The 16,981-nt window shown below is 42.7% G+C and overlaps 1 protein-coding gene across 4 annotated transcripts in view; it reads right to left on the reverse strand.

Moving 5' to 3' along the window:
• ppfia2 (PTPRF interacting protein alpha 2) overlaps positions 1-16,981 on the reverse strand; it is a 57,447-nt gene that overhangs the window by 17,874 nt on the left and 22,592 nt on the right. For all 4 annotated transcript variants that reach the window (XM_057854103.1, XM_057854105.1, XM_057854104.1 and 1 more), the window contains 16 exons: positions 8,162-8,263; positions 7,922-8,086; positions 7,664-7,738; positions 5,101-5,211; positions 4,811-5,032; positions 4,578-4,724; positions 4,375-4,509; positions 4,224-4,307; positions 4,029-4,160; positions 3,894-3,956; positions 3,745-3,836; positions 3,551-3,683; positions 2,073-2,290; positions 520-769; positions 250-279; positions 40-170 (listed from right to left, as the gene is read on the reverse strand). In XM_057854103.1, the coding sequence (XP_057710086.1) occupies positions 40-170; positions 250-279; positions 520-769; positions 2,073-2,290; positions 3,551-3,683; positions 3,745-3,836; positions 3,894-3,956; positions 4,029-4,160; positions 4,224-4,307; positions 4,375-4,509; positions 4,578-4,724; positions 4,811-5,032; positions 5,101-5,211; positions 7,664-7,738; positions 7,922-8,086; positions 8,162-8,263 (2,090 nt within the window). The remainder of the gene's footprint in view (positions 1-39; positions 171-249; positions 280-519; positions 770-2,072; positions 2,291-3,550; positions 3,684-3,744; positions 3,837-3,893; positions 3,957-4,028; positions 4,161-4,223; positions 4,308-4,374; positions 4,510-4,577; positions 4,725-4,810; positions 5,033-5,100; positions 5,212-7,663; positions 7,739-7,921; positions 8,087-8,161; positions 8,264-16,981) is intronic.

Raw genomic sequence — 16,981 nt, forward strand, 5'->3', positions numbered from 1 at the left:
GAAAAGCAGCTTGAAGGTTTAAAACCGGGCGCAGCGTACCCTCGGGCGTCATTGTGCGAAGAGGCCGGTAGGGTGTGAGTCATCCTGACGGCGCGCGGCGTGGCAGGCGGCGACGTTTCGCATTTGATGGTCGCCTTGTCCTCGCGCCCGTCCTCTTCCACCGCCGCTATCTGACAGACCCAACCGCAACAATACATTAAAGCCAGGCTATCAATCAAAACCAAACCGGAGCGTATTTTTCGCACGTACCTTTCGCCTGTGCTTTCGTAAATCGCTGGGCTGTCGGGAGACAAATGCGCAACAGGTCAATAAAAATGCCCGAAAAGCAGAACCTGTTTATACTTTACAACAGCTGTTTGAACTATCCGTACACACGGGCGCCGTCATTTAACTTTTGTGTACGTCCAAACCATTTGAACTGGGAGGGCTTTGCTCCCAACTCTCCCGGTTCAAATGGATTGGACATCTATTGCCGTTTAAAGAGACACATGGCAAGCGCGTGTTCAGATTTAGTCTTACTAGCGTCATGACCCCCATCCGCTCCATGTCCCGGGCGGGGCTCCTGGGGTCCAGTTTGGGCGTGGAGTGCCCGCTGGGGGGCGAGGAAGATGCCAGGGAGGAGGCGGTGGCCGAGGCCGTGATGGAGGCGCCGTGGAGGTGGTGGTGGTGCATGCGGGCTAAGTTGAGACCCTCAAGGCTAACGCTAGCCACGCGACTCTCGATCTCCTCGGCACGCAGCTCCGTCGACTCCTTCTCTTCTTGGATTAGCCTACAATGTGGAACTTTAGTATTCAGGAGAATGTTTTCGACAGCAATTCATAAGTGGGTGACGGTATCGGATAGGGGTGTGTTAGGGGTGTGACAAAATATGGAAATGGTGATATATCGTGACACTTTGCATCCCAAAAGGTTATCGATATGCTCCTGCCAAGAATCGAGATATCGTTTTAAAAAGATGTCAATGTCTAAAAATGTCTCAAAAAATAAAAGGAAACAACAAGTTGCTACCAAAATCTTCCACCATAATAATGTCTCAGGTAACTCTAATGCTGCCATTGACGGTGCTCGACGCCCAATCCATTTAGACTGGGAACGTTCGTTCATTCGAAATAGGGCTGCAGCTATCGATTATTTTAGTATCAGATTAATCGATGAACTATTTATTTCGAGTAATCGGATAAAGGACATCAAAAATTAAAATACCTGATCTGAGCCTCACATGTTATATTTAAAAAAAAAAAAAAAAGGGTCTATGTACAATAAAAAGAACAATTGGCTAACTTACACAGCAAAATTCCGCTAGCTTAAATGCTATAAAATGCTAACGCTTTTTTACAATGCGCTTAACAAATGCCTCAGACACATATTCCCACAAAAAAATTGCTAAATATACCTTTAAACTTCACAAAAAATCATTAGCTCAAACAATAACTTAGCTTATGTTGGTCTTAACAGGGAGCAGATGGATTCAGCTATGTGAAATGAGGTCGACGAGAGGGCTGTGTATCCACCCATATCAATAAATGCAAACACTTTCAAAACAAACCAGCAGCAAAATTTAATTTGAATCTTTTTTTTCTAATCGAATACTCGAGTTAATCGATGAATCGTTGCAGCACTAGAGTATTCGCAGTCATTCTGTTCGATTTTTGGGGCATTTACAGGCCACTTGCTGTTCATTTACAGGTCATTTCCTGTCGAGTTTGAGTCACTACCTAATCATTTGGGTGATTCCCAGGTCATTTCCTGTTCTGTCACTCAAAATAAACAGGAAGTGACCTATAAAATACGCCCAATTCAACAGGAAGTAACTGAAAATCAACAGGTAAATGACCTTAAATGGCCCAAAATGACCTCATTGCCTGGCATTGGCTGCTGGATCGGACGTCTAATAGTGATAATCTCATTCCAATTCAAAGCAAAAGCTTGTTTTTCTGTTTTCTGTCGTTTGTAGAATATCCTAGAACAATTTCCTGACCGATATATCGATAATCGTTGCCATATCGTAAGATCGTTATCGTGAGCTTTGTATCGCAAATCGTATCGTATCGTGAGGTTCCCACTCCTAGTACCGGATCTCCTTGTTGATGGCGTCCAGCTGCTCTTGAAGCATCATGGCTAGCGTCTGTGCGTCGGAGTGACCGCCGGGCGATAGGAGGTCCATGGAGCTGAAAAGCGTCTCGCGGTCGTCATCGTCCATGTCCGACATCTCCGTGTCGCTTTCAAAATGGCCGCCGCCCACCACGCCCAGCTGCTGCGAGCGCCACTCTTGCTCACCGAGAGACTTGGCCTGGTAGAAAAAATACAAAACAGTGAAAATGAAGAACATCTAAAACTAGTGAATATTGATGAATTTTGAATTGATAGTAAATACCGTATCGGGCCGAATATAAGACGGCCCTGATTATAGAGCTGAAACGATTAATCGGTTAGCTCGATTAGAAAATAATATTCAAATTAAATTTTGTTGCTTCGAGTATTCGTTTATTTAAAGTGACATTGTAATGGTTGATTTTGAAATTGCTTGCATTTAGATCTATTGATTAGGGTGGATACACTGCCCTCTGGTCTGCCTCTTTTCACATGGCTGAATCCAACTGCTCCCTGTTAAGACCAACATAAGTTTTTGTTTGAGCTAATGTTTTTAATGCATTCATAATTTAGTTTATTGGTCTATTTAGCCGTTTTTTTTTGTGGGAATATGTGTCTGAACCATTTGGTAAGAGGATTGTAAAAAAAAAAAAAAATTATATTTAAATATAAATTTTATAGCATCTAAGCTATCGGGTTTTCTATCTAAGTTAGCCAATTGTTCTTTTGTTGTTCATAGATCATTTAAAAAAAAAAAAAAAAAAAAAAAAAAAAACAACGTTTGGGGCTCTGCTCTGGTATTTTAATTTTTCATGTTCTTTATCCGATTACTCGATTATTCGAACTAACTAGTCTGTCAATTAATCGACTACTAAAATATTCGATAGCTGCTGCCCTACCTGATTATAAGACGACCTCCTCTTTTTCAAGACTCAAGTTTGAAAAAATACTTTTTGAACACCAAATTAATTTTTATCCAGAAAATAATTACAGTACATCCGAAACAAATGATTATAACAATATATTTGATAGAAAAAGCATGTTATTTTGCCTCATTCAAATCTCAATATCTAAACATTTAAATATGTCAACTAAAGTGCAATCACATGAATGGCTTCTGGTTTTTGAAATGTAAATAAACCAATCTATTGTGATATAATAACTGCATTAACCATCAAAGTGAAGTCTAACTGTTACTGTAGTCTTGAAACAAATCTGAATAAGGAAAAACATTGCAATAAAATAATGCAAACTGGTTAAACTTGAGAGTAGCTGAAATCTGTCATGACGGAACATCACTTCAATGATATCTGGCGCCATCTAGCGCAGTGAATGGGTATAACGTCTAGACCGCAAATATAATACGACCCCCCTCTTTTTCAGTCTTATTTCAATAGAAAAAACACAGTCTTATATTCGGGCCAATACGGTAATAGTTTTTGGTGATGAGTAATGGCACCTTGGTTTCCCGGAGGCCCACTCGACCTCGTCTAGGCCTGCGTATGACCTTGGCCGAGCGGTAGTGGTCCGACTGAGTCTCGGCTAGGGAGCCCAAGGAGAAGCGGAGCTCGCCGGACGTGTCCAGGTGAGACCTGGTGAAGCGTTTGAAGGGTCAGGAACCGAAGCAGAGGAGTCCACCGCGAGCAGCCTTACCTTGACAGGGTGGGTTCCGTGAGGGATCCCACTCTCAATCTGAACTGGTCCAGCTCTGACCGCAGCTTCTCGATCTCCTCGGCCAAATGCGTCTGGGAGAAGAGCAAAATCATTTCCGTTTTTCTTGTTTTTACCTCGCTGAGCCTCACCTTCTCGTGTATGGACTCCTCGTACTGCTTTCGGTAACCTTCCGAGTCCTGGATGAGTAAATTCTGGAGGCGAAACCAACAAAATGCGATGAGGAGACGGCGCCGAGGAGGATTGGAAAAATGAGGATTAAGAACCTTTTCTTCCAGGGCAGCCATTCGTTCCTTGAGGTGCAGCTGCAGGCGCTCGTTGGACTCTGTGAGGAGGCGGTCCACCGTGTCGGACAGACGCTTGTTGTGCTCTTCGTTCATCTTCTCACGTTGGCGAGCCTGAATCGAGAATATGTGATGAAGATGGTGGATTCCTGTGAGCTCATCCATCCTCACGCTTACCCTTAGAAGCTCCTGGTTTTTCTCTTCCAGCTGACATTCCAAGTGGCGCATTCGCTCCTCGATGTTGCCGTGACGCTCTTCCGCCTACATGAAAACGTTTTTATTTTTGTAATCCACATGTTTTTAGGAAACAAAAACAAAATCTAACGACCTTGGTGAGCGCGGCGATCCTCTGGGCCAGCTCGGCCTCCACCTCAGGGAGCGTCTCGGCCTTGCGCATGGTCTGCTGGAGCTTCTGCTCGGCCAGCTCCAGCCTCTCCTGAAGCTGCCGGTTCTTCTCCTCCATCTGGCGACGGGAATGCACTTTGAAACCCGAGTGGCGAAAAGTCCGACCGGGCGACTCGCGTGACCCACCTGCCTAAGAAAGGCCTCTTTGTTGGCCAGCTCGTTCTCCAGCTTGTCGTTGATGTCGTGCACCGACGTGGACTCGCGCTGAGCGCTCAGATAGCGCTTCTCCAGCGTTACGATGCGCTCCTCCATGTCCTCCTTCTGGCACATGGCCTGCACACGAGCATGAGAACATTTGTAGACGTGGTGAAAATCACTCAAATTTCCAAAGATAGGTCATCTCAAATCAAATTGGCGACCTCTTTAATGTCTCGCTGGTACTTGTTGTTCATCTCCTCGGACTTGATGAGGTCCTTCCGCGCCGTCTCCAGCTCTTGCTCCACTTCAGAAACTCGCGACGACAGCGACGACATGCGTTCCTTCATCTGAGCTAGCTCGTAGTTTTGCTTCTCCAGAAGGTCTTGAAGCTCCGCCACTTGGCCGGCCTCGCGCACCGACTCCAGCGCGCCGTTGGATAGACGCTAAAGGCGGGATAACAACGGCGTCACCGCGGTCCGGAGCTCTGACTCGATGAGATTTGGCGACTCACCTTTCCGTGGACCTTCTGCTGCGGCTCGCCGCCCTCCGGGATGTCGTCGCCGGCCTCGCCCGACGCCACCTTCCGCTGAATGTGAGCATTCTGCTCGCGTAAGGCCACGATCTACAGACGGGGGAGCTTCAGTGTTACGCACAAAACGTGCAGCCAAGCCAGCATATATAGTGTACAGTTTCACAATTTGTATTCACATTATTAGTTGTAATTGAGTAATTATTTTATTAAGTTAATTACCACCATAATCCATGTAAATACTGTAAGTCTCTAATAACTGTAACCCTACTTTTGGTCCATCTTGTATACTGAAGGAAACAGGTACCGTTCTTGCACTCACCATATAATTGTTTGCATTAGTCTAACACATTCATGATGGTAAAGCATCTAACTATAGAGAAAAGTAAAGTGAATCACCTTATCAGCCCTGTCGGGGCTCATGAGGGGGAATGAAAAAGATGGTACCGTTTCTCGTAGGCACCGTCTAATTGTTGGCATTACTCTAACGCACGTAATACAATCAATCAGGGAATAGTATCATTTGTCATATGTACTGTAGGACTGTTTGTACTACTCCAACACACCTAATATAAAATAAATAGCACTTACACCATAGTTTAATGAAAACTCCCAATCAGTTCTCCCGGCCACTCCAAGGACAAAGAGCAGGGCGCTCTGTCCTAAAACAAGTAGCATCGGCCGCAAGAGCTTGGAATCTTTGGGCACCTGATGATTCAATTACGATTACGATTCAGAGGTTTCGATTCGATTATAAAACGATTATTGATGCACCCCCCCCTTATTATTTTTTTTTTAAATAAATGTTTTGTACATTAGTTCCAAAATTGTTCAAAAATCCTCTCGGGCTAAACCAAACTACTATTTCAGTATCAAGTTAGCATATAACAGTAAACAAATATACAAAAATAACAGTAAATAAAATACTCCAGTCCCCATTCTGTATCAACAGCTTTAAACTACATTCAATTAATTTAATGTTGTGAATCAACCATTACAGTTGTTAAAATTGCTCCCGTTATTCCATAATTTCCCTTCTGTCTACTTTTGTCAAAGTTTTAAAACTATTTCATCATTTAAAGATAGGTTCAAGACATGATTCTGCCGATTTAGGAGTATTTTAGATAAAAAGTTAATTAGGTTCGCTACAACAGAGCCTTCTAGAGAAGTCACTGCTTTAGTACTGCTTTAAGATGGCGGCTGTTTACTTACCCCGGAAAGTCTGTCATTTTGCATCTAGTTCTACATATATATGATATCTACTGAAGCCGTATGTTTGTAGCACTAGCAACTGGGTGTTGTTTGTAGCGGCTGTCGGCCGCAGTCAGGTATGATTGTTTTTTTTTATATCTAGCGGCATGAGTTGAACATGATATTTACTGTCGGTCCGTTCCTCATTGCGTCCCAAAGACCGCGCTGACTGTGTTTTACTTCCGTTTTACCTGGTATAATTCAATAATCGGAATTTGGATGTTTGTGAATCGTTCTCGAATCATCCACGGCCGATCGCGAATAATCCAGGATATAAAGTTGATAACGGGCGCTTGGGACGTCAAGACCGGCGTCGGTCCCTGTGGCGACCACGTCCCAGCCACGAAGGATGACGCACAAACCTAACCGCCCAAAACCAGCCACAGAGGGATGATCCCAAGACAACACCCGGCCACACCTTCGGCCCGGCCCACTCCACCGCAGCTTTCAAAAAGACTGGACACTGAGATAACAAACGGTTCGCTGCTCGGAAACATTTCTACGTAGCCTTGTTTTGGATCCAGCACTGTTCCTCAAATTCCTCCGAATCCCTTCAATACTAAATACATTGTGACATAAAATGACCAAATTTTTTAAACCCCCGTATCGCCTAAATTGTCCCAAAAACTTTCAATTAAATGAACTTTAAAGCCTTTTGGAGCAAGTGGAGACTTTGCCGTCTGCCTCAAAAGTCAAGTACATGACAGAAATCCAGCCTAACCGGCATTAATTACCGTTATAAAGTGCTGCTCTGTGAGAAAAAGCTTCACCTTTGCCAGCTTCCTGACGTGAAAAACACTGTATTTAAATACCCGAGAGTCGGATCCGGGCTGTCTGTTAAAGCCCGTCGACTGGCGGTTATCGCTACGCTTGTCAGCCCTTAAGACGGACGACCCGCCGGACCTCGACGCCGCTTTAGGAATAATAGATACGCCGGCACCTCGCGGGCTCTCGGGAGACGGAAGGGTGTGAAGCGATTTCCAAAATGACACGGGTGATTGTCGTTCGGGGAGGAAAAAAATAAAAAAAGATGAACGTCGGGAATATCAAAAGAGCTCGATGGAGATCGTGGTCCGTGCTCCGTCGGGACCACCCATTCAAGTCAGGATATGCCGGGCGCCTTTTGATCTCCCAGCTGGATCCGGGACAGGAACAATGGCGCGGTCCTAATTACGCCTTCGTTAGACTTAATGAGGAGGCGTACGCTGCAGGCTAGCACTTGATTATACGGCGCTTTATCTTTCCCTCATTTTATCTTTTAACCTGAGTCCAAAATGGATTCAATTCTTCCTACCTCCTGATTAGCTGCTGTAAGGTCCTCCTCCAAGGCGGACACCCTCTCCAGCGAAACCCGCAGTCGCTCTCGCACCTGCGACAGCGAAATAAAGTTGGCTCTTATTTGGCGTTGAAAGCTACAGACGTCTAGGCCATTTGCACTGTGAGGGCTGCAGCGGATGTTTCCCTCAGTTCAAATGGACTGGATGTCTACTAATGAGAAAGTCATTGAAATAGCTTTGGGATTTTGGGAGGCACGATTGGACAACTCCAATACCTTCTCATCAAGTGCTTTGTGGTGTTCAAACAAGGACTTGAGGGCTTTGAGGACCTCCACTTCACTGGAGACTCCCGAGGGGGACTGCGCCTGCCTCTTGACCACCGTCATACGCAGCGAGCGCTCATGCCGGGACACTAGACATTCCAGATGCTCCAACAGCAACTACATGAAGAAATCTGACCTCACCGTCCGGTCTCAAGCAAAAAATAGATTTTTTTTTCCAAAAACGGAGCTCACCCTGGTGTTGTTCCTCTCAGCCTTCAGCTCCGAGATCTCCTCTTCCTTCTCTAGCAGCTGCTCCCGGCAGGCGTTGAGCTCCTTGGTGAGGGCCGCAAACTCCTAAACGGAAACATCCATAATGTGTCAAAAGCACAAAAGGAAGAGAGGAAGACGAGCCACACCATGTGATATTTAATTGGATCAAAAGGTCTAAAATGTTCCTGCTCTTCGCATTATGCTGATTCTGTTGCGCAGATAGCATCTAAATGTCTGCCAAACCCGTTTTTGGCTTGCCGGCAAAAGCAGACTGACCGTAAATGACACAAAACAATAATCTGAAGACCCAAAAGACCTCGTTTGAGCCGAACAAGACCAATCCCAGATCAAATACGAGAGACCGTTTGCCCTCAAGTATCAAAGATGGCGAGTGTGAATTAATGAAGGGCCTCATTGTAAAGTCCTCATGCTTGGCTATCATGTTGCTAATGAATGTTTGAAAGCAAAACACAGAGAGGAATTATCAAGTGTTTTGAAGAAGAAATGTGGTTAAACAAACAGAAATGCCATTAAGTTAAGATTAGAAGCGGGTTATAGATTAGCCATAAAAGGAGCCGAAATCTAATGACAATTTCAAATCTGCTACAGTGGTATGCAAAAAGTATCTGAACCTTTTGGAATTCTCTGCATAAAATCACCATCAAATGTGATCTGATCTTTGTCAAAGTCACACAGATGAAAAAACAGTGTCTGCTTTAACTAAAACCACTTAAACATTTATAGGTTTTCATATTTTAATGAGGATAGTATGCAAACAATGACAGAGGTGGAAAAATAAGTAAGCGAACCAATCATTCAATATTTTGTGCAGCAATAACTTCAACTAGATGCTTCCTGTAGCTGCAGATCCGTCTGGCACATCCATCAGGACTAATCTTGGCCCATTCTTCTCTACAAAACCGCTGTATTTCAGTCAGATTCCTGGGGTGTCAGGCATGAATCGTGGTCTTTAGGTCATGCCACAGCATCTAAACGGGGTTCAAGTCAGGACTTTGATTTGGCCACTCCAGACTGTGTATTTTGTTCTTCTGAAACCATTCCGAAGTTGATTTACGTCTGTGTTTTGGATCATTGTCTTGTTGCAGAATCCATCCTCTTTCTAGCTTTCAACTGTTTGACAGACAGCCTCAGGTTTTCCTGAAAAACATCCTGATAAACTTTTGAATTCATTCTTTTATTAATGATTGCGAGTTGTCAAGGCCCCGAGGAAGCAAAACAGCCCCAAATCATGATGCGCCCTACACCGTGCTTCACAGTGAGGGTGAGGTGTTGATGTTGGTGAGCTGTTCGATTTTTCCTCCAAACACTATGTTGTGTGTTACTCCCAAACGATTCAACTTTTGATTCATCAGGCCACAAAATATTTTGCCAAAACTTCTGTGGCGTGTCAAAGTGCCTTTTTGTGAACATTAAACGAGCAACAATGGGGTTTTTTTTAGACAGCAGTGGCTTCCTCCGTGGAGCCCTCCCATGAACACCATGCTTGGCCATAGTTTTACATATAGTTGATGTGTGCAGAGATATTGGATTGTGCCAGTGATTTCTGTAAGTCTTTAGCAGACACTCTATGGTTCTTTTTTACTTCTATGAGTATTCTGCGCTGAACTCTTGGCATCATCTTTGGTGGACTGCCACTCCTTGGGAGAGAAGCAACAGTGCCAAACTCTCTCCATTTGTAGAAAACCTCTCTGACTGTCGATTGATGAACATCCATACTTTTAGAGATGGTTTTGTATCCTTTCCCAGCTTTATACAAATCAACAATCGTTGATCGCAAGTCTTCAGACAGCTCTTTTGACCGAGCTATGACGGACATCAGACAATGCTTCTTATCGAGACAATTCTTACCAGGTGTGTGTTTTATAGTGGGCAGGGCAGCTTTAAACCACTTATCAGTGATTGGGCACACACCAGACTTAAAATGTTTGGTAAAATTTGGTTTCAATTGCTCTTTCACTCTCCTTAGGCAGAGGGTTCACTTACTTATTTTTCCCCCTTCTGTCAGTGATTGCATGGTGTCCTCATTAAAATATGAAAACCAATGAATGTTTGGGTGGTTTTAGCTGACACTGTATTTTCATCTGTGTGATTTTGACAACGATCAGAACACATTTGATGGCGATTTTATGCAGAAATGTGAGAAATTACAAAAGGCTCTGACTCTTTTTCATACCGCTGTATCAGTTTTTAGTTTTCATGCAAATGACGTTTTTCAACGCCACTGAACCATGATCCTTGAAGAACTCAAACCCTCCCTGGACCACACCAGGTTCTTCATTTCCTCCTACGTCCCAGTCTTCCAGATCTTGTTATTATCAGCTGTTCCCAGCAAGCTCTCCCACTGTCGGGATGAATCCCATCTCCTCACCCCAGCCTCGAGGGGCTTCTCTATCTACAGTAATGGACTCGCGATTCCCGGCCAGTGTTTTTACCACAGCGCCTTCGACATCATCTCCCATTTCCGCCAGTTGCGATTTCATTTTCAGGTTATCGGCTTCCCGCGGTAACAATTCGGCTCGCTGCGTTTGCACACCGCGGGGCAGGGTAAACAACGGCGCGTGAAGACAACCTCACGTGGTTTTTAACGCATTCGCTGACTTTAGCAGCGACAGACATCAAATGCATTTGAACTGGGAGCAAGTGATGATTCAGCGCCATTAACGGTGCCGGACGTCTGGTCCGTTTTGACCGCGATCATTCGCTGCATGTTAAAGGGAACTTCGGACTTAGTCTTATCGGCACAAATAAGCCATAATTGTTCTCTTTTACTTAAATATATTAATAGAAACACATAAAAATATTGCCATTGATTTAAAAATCTATTGGTACTCCAACTCCCTCTACGCGGCGAGACGTCCAACACATGCCCTCATCGGTTAAAAGTGGCGATTACTTACTATTTATGTTTTTATTAAGTCTTTTATTACCTTTTCATTGCCTCAAAATACTTTTTGCATGTGTTTCCCTCTCATACATTTAGGCATTGTGGTAGCTTTAAAGCAGATTGTTGATCTGTTGACCACATAAATCACGTAGCAAATTGAAACCACTCTTATTTGATATTACTACGTTTAAGTATTTCTTAAGGCATCTTTCATATTTTCTGTCTGTACGCATTAGGGCTGCAGCTATCAAATATTTTAGTAGTTGATTAATCGATGAACAAGTTAGTTCGAATAATCAAGTAATCGGATAAGGAACATCAAAATTAAAATAGCTGAGCTGAGCCTCAAACGGTATAAAAAAAATAATAAATGAATGAGGATCTATGTACAACAAAAGAACAATTGGCTAACTTACATAGCAAATGTGCGCTAGCTTAAATGCTATAAAAAGTTCATGTTTTTTTTCACAATGCTTTTAACACATGGTCCAGAAAAATATTCCCACAAAAAGGCTAATATACGTAGAAACTATATTACGAAGGCATTAAAAAAACATTAGCTTGGCTTATGTTGGTCTTAACATGGAACAGCTGGATTCGGCCATGTGAAATGAGGCAGACTAGAGGGCAGTGTATCCATCCAAATCAGTAAAGCTTAATGCAAACACTTTCAAGACAAACCATTACAACGCCACTTTAATGAAACGAATATTCGAAGCAGCAAAATCGAGTTAATCGATTAACCGTTGCAGTACTAGAACGCATCTAAACAAAACAGGCTGAAAGCGCATGATAGTACTTTGAGTGTCAAATTCGCCTCTTGTAGGACGTTTCGCCAGTGTAGCACATTTTGGCCTGTTTTGTCCTACTCTTGTCTCGTCTCATCTCGTCTTTCCTGTTCACTTTACTTCTGCTGCTCGTTTTGTGACATATAGACAGTGCGGTTATGCTCATTAATGTTTCTCTTAGGTTCAAGTTGAAAGGATTGAACAGATGACATGTTTATGTCACCAGTAGGGCTGTCAAAATTATCGTGTTAACGGGCGGTAGTTAATTTTTTTAAAAAAATCACGTTAAAATATTTGACGCAATTAACGCACATGCCCCGCTCAAACAGATTAAAATGACAGCACAGTGAAATACCCACTTGTTACTTGTGTTTTTTTCTCCCTCTGCTGGCGCTTTGGTGCGACTGAATTTATGGGTTTAAGCATAATGAGCATTGTGTAATTATTGACATCAACAATGGCGAGCTATTAGTTTATTTTTTGATTGAAAATTTTACAAATTTTATTAAAACGAAAACATTGAGAGGGGTTTTAATATAAAATTTCTCTAACTTGTACTAACATTTATCCTTTAAGAACTACAAGTCTTTCTGTCCATGGATCGCTTTAACAGAATGTTAATGTTAATGCCATCTTGTTGATTTATTGTTATAATAAACAAATACAGTACTTATGTATGTTGAATTTATATATCCGTTTTGTGTCTTATCTTTCCATTGTAACAATAATTTACAGAAAAATATGGCATATTTTAGAGATGGTTTGAATTGCGATTAATTGCAATTAATTAATTCTTAAGCTGGGATTACCTCGATTAAAAAATTTAATCGTTTGACAGCCCTAGTCACTAGTCAAACTCCGGAAGCCCGGCAGCGTAACCATGTGATGTCAACAACAATGGCAACTAAAGATGTCATCCCGATCGATCAGGTCCGATCACGTCATTTTCAAAGTATCGGAATCGGCAAAAAAATATCGGACATGCCTTTTTTAAAAAAATATATATTTTATAATTAAATCGTTTTCTAATTGTATTTAACATTACAGACAAAATGTCTTACGCTCATCCAGAGTCTTTAGTTTTGGCTTAAAGTAGCGCTATCAAATTTATCGCGTTAACGGCGGTATATATATATATATATATTTTTAATTAATCACGTTAAAATATTAAATGCAATTTAAGCATGCGCTGCACGATCCACTCACGCATTGTCGCATTCAGTCCATAATAGTGCCGCTTTACCCATATATAGAGCTAAAAGGCAGCATAAAATGAGTAGAGTGATTTCTGGCATTCTTTGGAGCCTTTTTTTAATTGGCTAAAGCCTTAAACTCCCTCTCTCAACAATTAGTACTTTCGTGGGAAAGCTACAGTATGTGGGGAAGAAAGGTAGTAGTTGATCTTTTTCTGAACACCCTATGTTATTTCCCAACGCAGAGAAGACAGTCATGGTTGCACTTCCCATCATGCATTTGGGCAGAACAGTTAAATGGCTACAGTATCATTTACTGAACGCTCAACAAATACACTAGATGGCAATATTTAGTCACAATATACAAAGTCAAATTTATCCTTTAAGAATTACAAGTCTTTCTATCCGTGGATCCCTCTCACAGAAAGAATGTTAATAATGTAAATGCCATCTTGAGGATTTATTGTCATAATAAACAAATGCAGTACTTATGTACTGTATGTTGAATGCCAATGGGCTTTCCCATTGTGAGTGTATCAAATACTTGTTCTCCCCACTGTATATATTCGTCCGAGTTTTATTCATTTTTTTCTTAATGCATTGCCGAAATGTATATGATCAGGAAAACTTATCGGGAATGATTGGAATTGAATCGGGAGCAAAAAAACATGATTGGAACAACCCTAATGGCGACCTGCTACTTAAACTAATTTTGAAAATTGTATAAAAACCAAAACAACAAGAGGGGTTTCAATTTCAAATTATTTTAACTAACGTTTATCTTTTAAGAACCACAAGCGTTTCTATCCGTGGATCCCTTTAAGTTGCAGGTTTGGCACATTTCCCCTCTGTATTGCGCAACGGTCCACAGCAGCGGTCAGCACACATTAGCCTCAGTCGGGCCCAGTCGCCGATGGGGTGGCTGGCATTTGGAAAAGGTCTGAAGTGAAAATGGCAGCCCACGATACAACACAATCAAAACAAGTACGGTAAGTCAGATTGGGTAAAAAATAAAAAAAATTGACAACGATAAACTGAAACAACAACATATCAACTTGGCAATACAAGAGTAGCAGAAGCTGGCTTTTTGAAGTTGGGAGTTGCCAGTTTCTACCCCCAGCCCCGTCCCTTTTCTGGCAAAGCTCGGAAAACCCGTATCCACCAACTGAACTGAACGTTGCCAGGAAAGCCTTCTGAAAGCTCGGAGGGTTTGTCAGTCGTGTGTCAAGGACCGCCAAATCCGCACCCCCCCCAAAAAAGGGGCCCTCTGGGAGAGTGGGGTCCGTCGACTACGAAGGCTCCAAAACGCTGCCGAAAACGTCAAACGCGAGCGTTCCCGAGAGATGCGTGTCGAGTACACGAGTGCGCGGCAGGGGCGAGTCGATGCTAATCAGCTGGTGTGAGCCGCTCGCAGCTTGGCTCTGACCCGACGGGGAATCCTAGCCTACAAAAAGACGCTATTTATAGCCCGCCTGCCCCTCTTTGGTTTACTCTTCTGCCGGCTTTCCCGTGCAAATAAATTAATGAATAAAAATAATCCCTCATTAAAAAACAGAAATCTCCGCACTTAGGCGAAATCCCTCGTACGCGGCGCATGGATAATTTACTTCCTAACGACGACGCCTCTGGGAAAAAGAAAGCGCATCCTGGCACGCTGATCGCCCTGGCAACCGCAGCTCTGTTACCATAGCGAAGCACATAACCCCGCTCCGACTCCGAGAGGAAATCACTGGTTTTTGAAGTTTGTCCGGAATATCAACTTTTGAATCCAGATTGGGGTCTATGAACGATTTAAAATATATATGGCGGAAAACACTCACGTGACTTGAAGTTCGCTCTGATATCCCCAATTTGGCCAAATTTCAAAATTGTCCTATATGCATGTGTGATACATCATTGGAAACCTTAAAATCTCCATTTTCTGGGGGAAGAAACATTTTGAACAGGAGGGTATTTAAAAAAAAAATTCAAACAGCAAAACCCTAACTGGAGGTGAGAGCACGCGTGAGCATAGAATTAAAGACGTCACGATTTTAACGAGATATTATCGCGTACTTACCTTGTTTCGATCCAAAAACTCCATGTAGCATGTATCACCGACTGTTAAGACACAACTGTGAATGGCCACCGCCTGATTTTTGGGCGATTTTATGGGTAAAACATGGTGATAAAACAAGGGTCACGATGCAGAAATCGCAGACAACAAGGAGTGGCTGAGATTTTCTTTTTCATATATTTACCCTTTTAAACGTTACTTTTCAAATTTTCTTTGTTTGAATCGATTATTTATCGTCTAACATATCGGGAAAATGCGACAGTAACAAAAAAAAATACAATTAAGCGATAGTTATGAGGTAGATATCTGTGACATTTTTACAGACGCCAAATTTTTCATTGTGACGTCATTTGTTTGAAATATGCAAGTGAATAATTTTTTTAAGTGGTTTTTTTGTAAACTAAATATTAGACATCAGTTATTGATTCTAAGCTAAAAATGACAGACATTTCAATCATAAATATAATTACTAAGCTTCTTTTTATGGAATGGTTGAAACAAAAGCGATTGCGCGACGTCTGTAAACGGGGGATTCCAGGGTAAAAGGTTAAATAGTTCGGGGGCTTCATGCGCCATGAATCTGCTATGGCAGCATACAGACATATTGTTCTATCAAACACAACAGTTCTTTTGGCTTAAAATACAGCAGTTTATTTTAAAGAGGGGTGCAAGAGCAGAAACTGCTTTTTCAGCCTTGTCTTTGTTTTCCGCCATATATACTGTAACTTTATCCTCTTAATATTCTTGTTAGAGTTTCGTCAAGTGCGAAGGACAAGTTTCTGTGACTGTGGGAATGATTGCTACAAATTCACTTACATCACCCCATCTCTGGAGATTCTAAAAATGGATCTTTGATAAACAAGAATTTTCTGGTATGTTGACTGTGTTGGGAAAAACATGAAAGAGCCAAAAAAATTACCCTAGAAAGGGAAAGCGTTCTATGAACCACATGTCAAGAGTGATTGCGATGATCTCCAGAACCGGAGCCAGGAACGCCCGTTTCATCTTCGTCTATCCCGCTGTGGAGTTTCAAACACACCACCTCGAGCTTGCGCGACTGCGAGGGCACACCTGTGCTGCCTTGGCTTCAATAATGCACGCCATTCTTTAAAATAAAACATACTTTAAAGCCTGGGACTTCAATTATTCATGCTAGCACTTGAACAGTCACGCCACGCTATACGTGGATGTCCCTTCAAACTCGGATCGATTTGAAGAAAACGTGGGAAGGATTTCCGGTCTTAACTCATTGGCTGCCATTGACACAGCTGCCAACCCTCCCACCTGAAATGAATAGGACGTCTACTTCTGATCAACTCATTGAAAGAGTTTTAATTTTAGAGCCAGACGATTGGTCAATCTGATTCAAAAGGCCAGTTTTGGTAGCTCAGTTCCTTCTTTATGCTGGCAGACACCCATGGGTGCGGCCCAGCCAGATTGCCTGTAAGAGACAGTCACTGTTGCCACGGCAACCGAGGGTGGAAGGGCAGCTCCTACCCACCGCCACTACCCTCCCTCCCGATGGGTGTCATGAGGTCCGGGTCGGATAAAATCAAATTGTCATCTTGGCTCTCGCAGACACCGTCATGTCGGAAAATAATCTTCTAGTATGGCTGTGATGTACAAATCGAAATCCACACATATACGAGGAGATCAGGAGGATTAGTCTGGATCAATATATACACCAACAGATCATCAATTAGTCAAACAAGAAAGAAAAAAAACTCACGATGAATCCATTTTCTTTATCAGCCCGCAAAGCTTGTGTGTCACGTCTCTTGTAAACAACGAGGAAAGATGCTACGTGCTGGGAGTGACAGCACAGATTGGTCGCTAGACGGATTCTTAAGTGACAATATG

This window comes from Corythoichthys intestinalis, chromosome 13 (genome assembly GCF_030265065.1).
Source record: "Corythoichthys intestinalis isolate RoL2023-P3 chromosome 13, ASM3026506v1, whole genome shotgun sequence".
NCBI lineage: Eukaryota > Metazoa > Chordata > Actinopteri > Syngnathiformes > Syngnathidae > Corythoichthys > Corythoichthys intestinalis.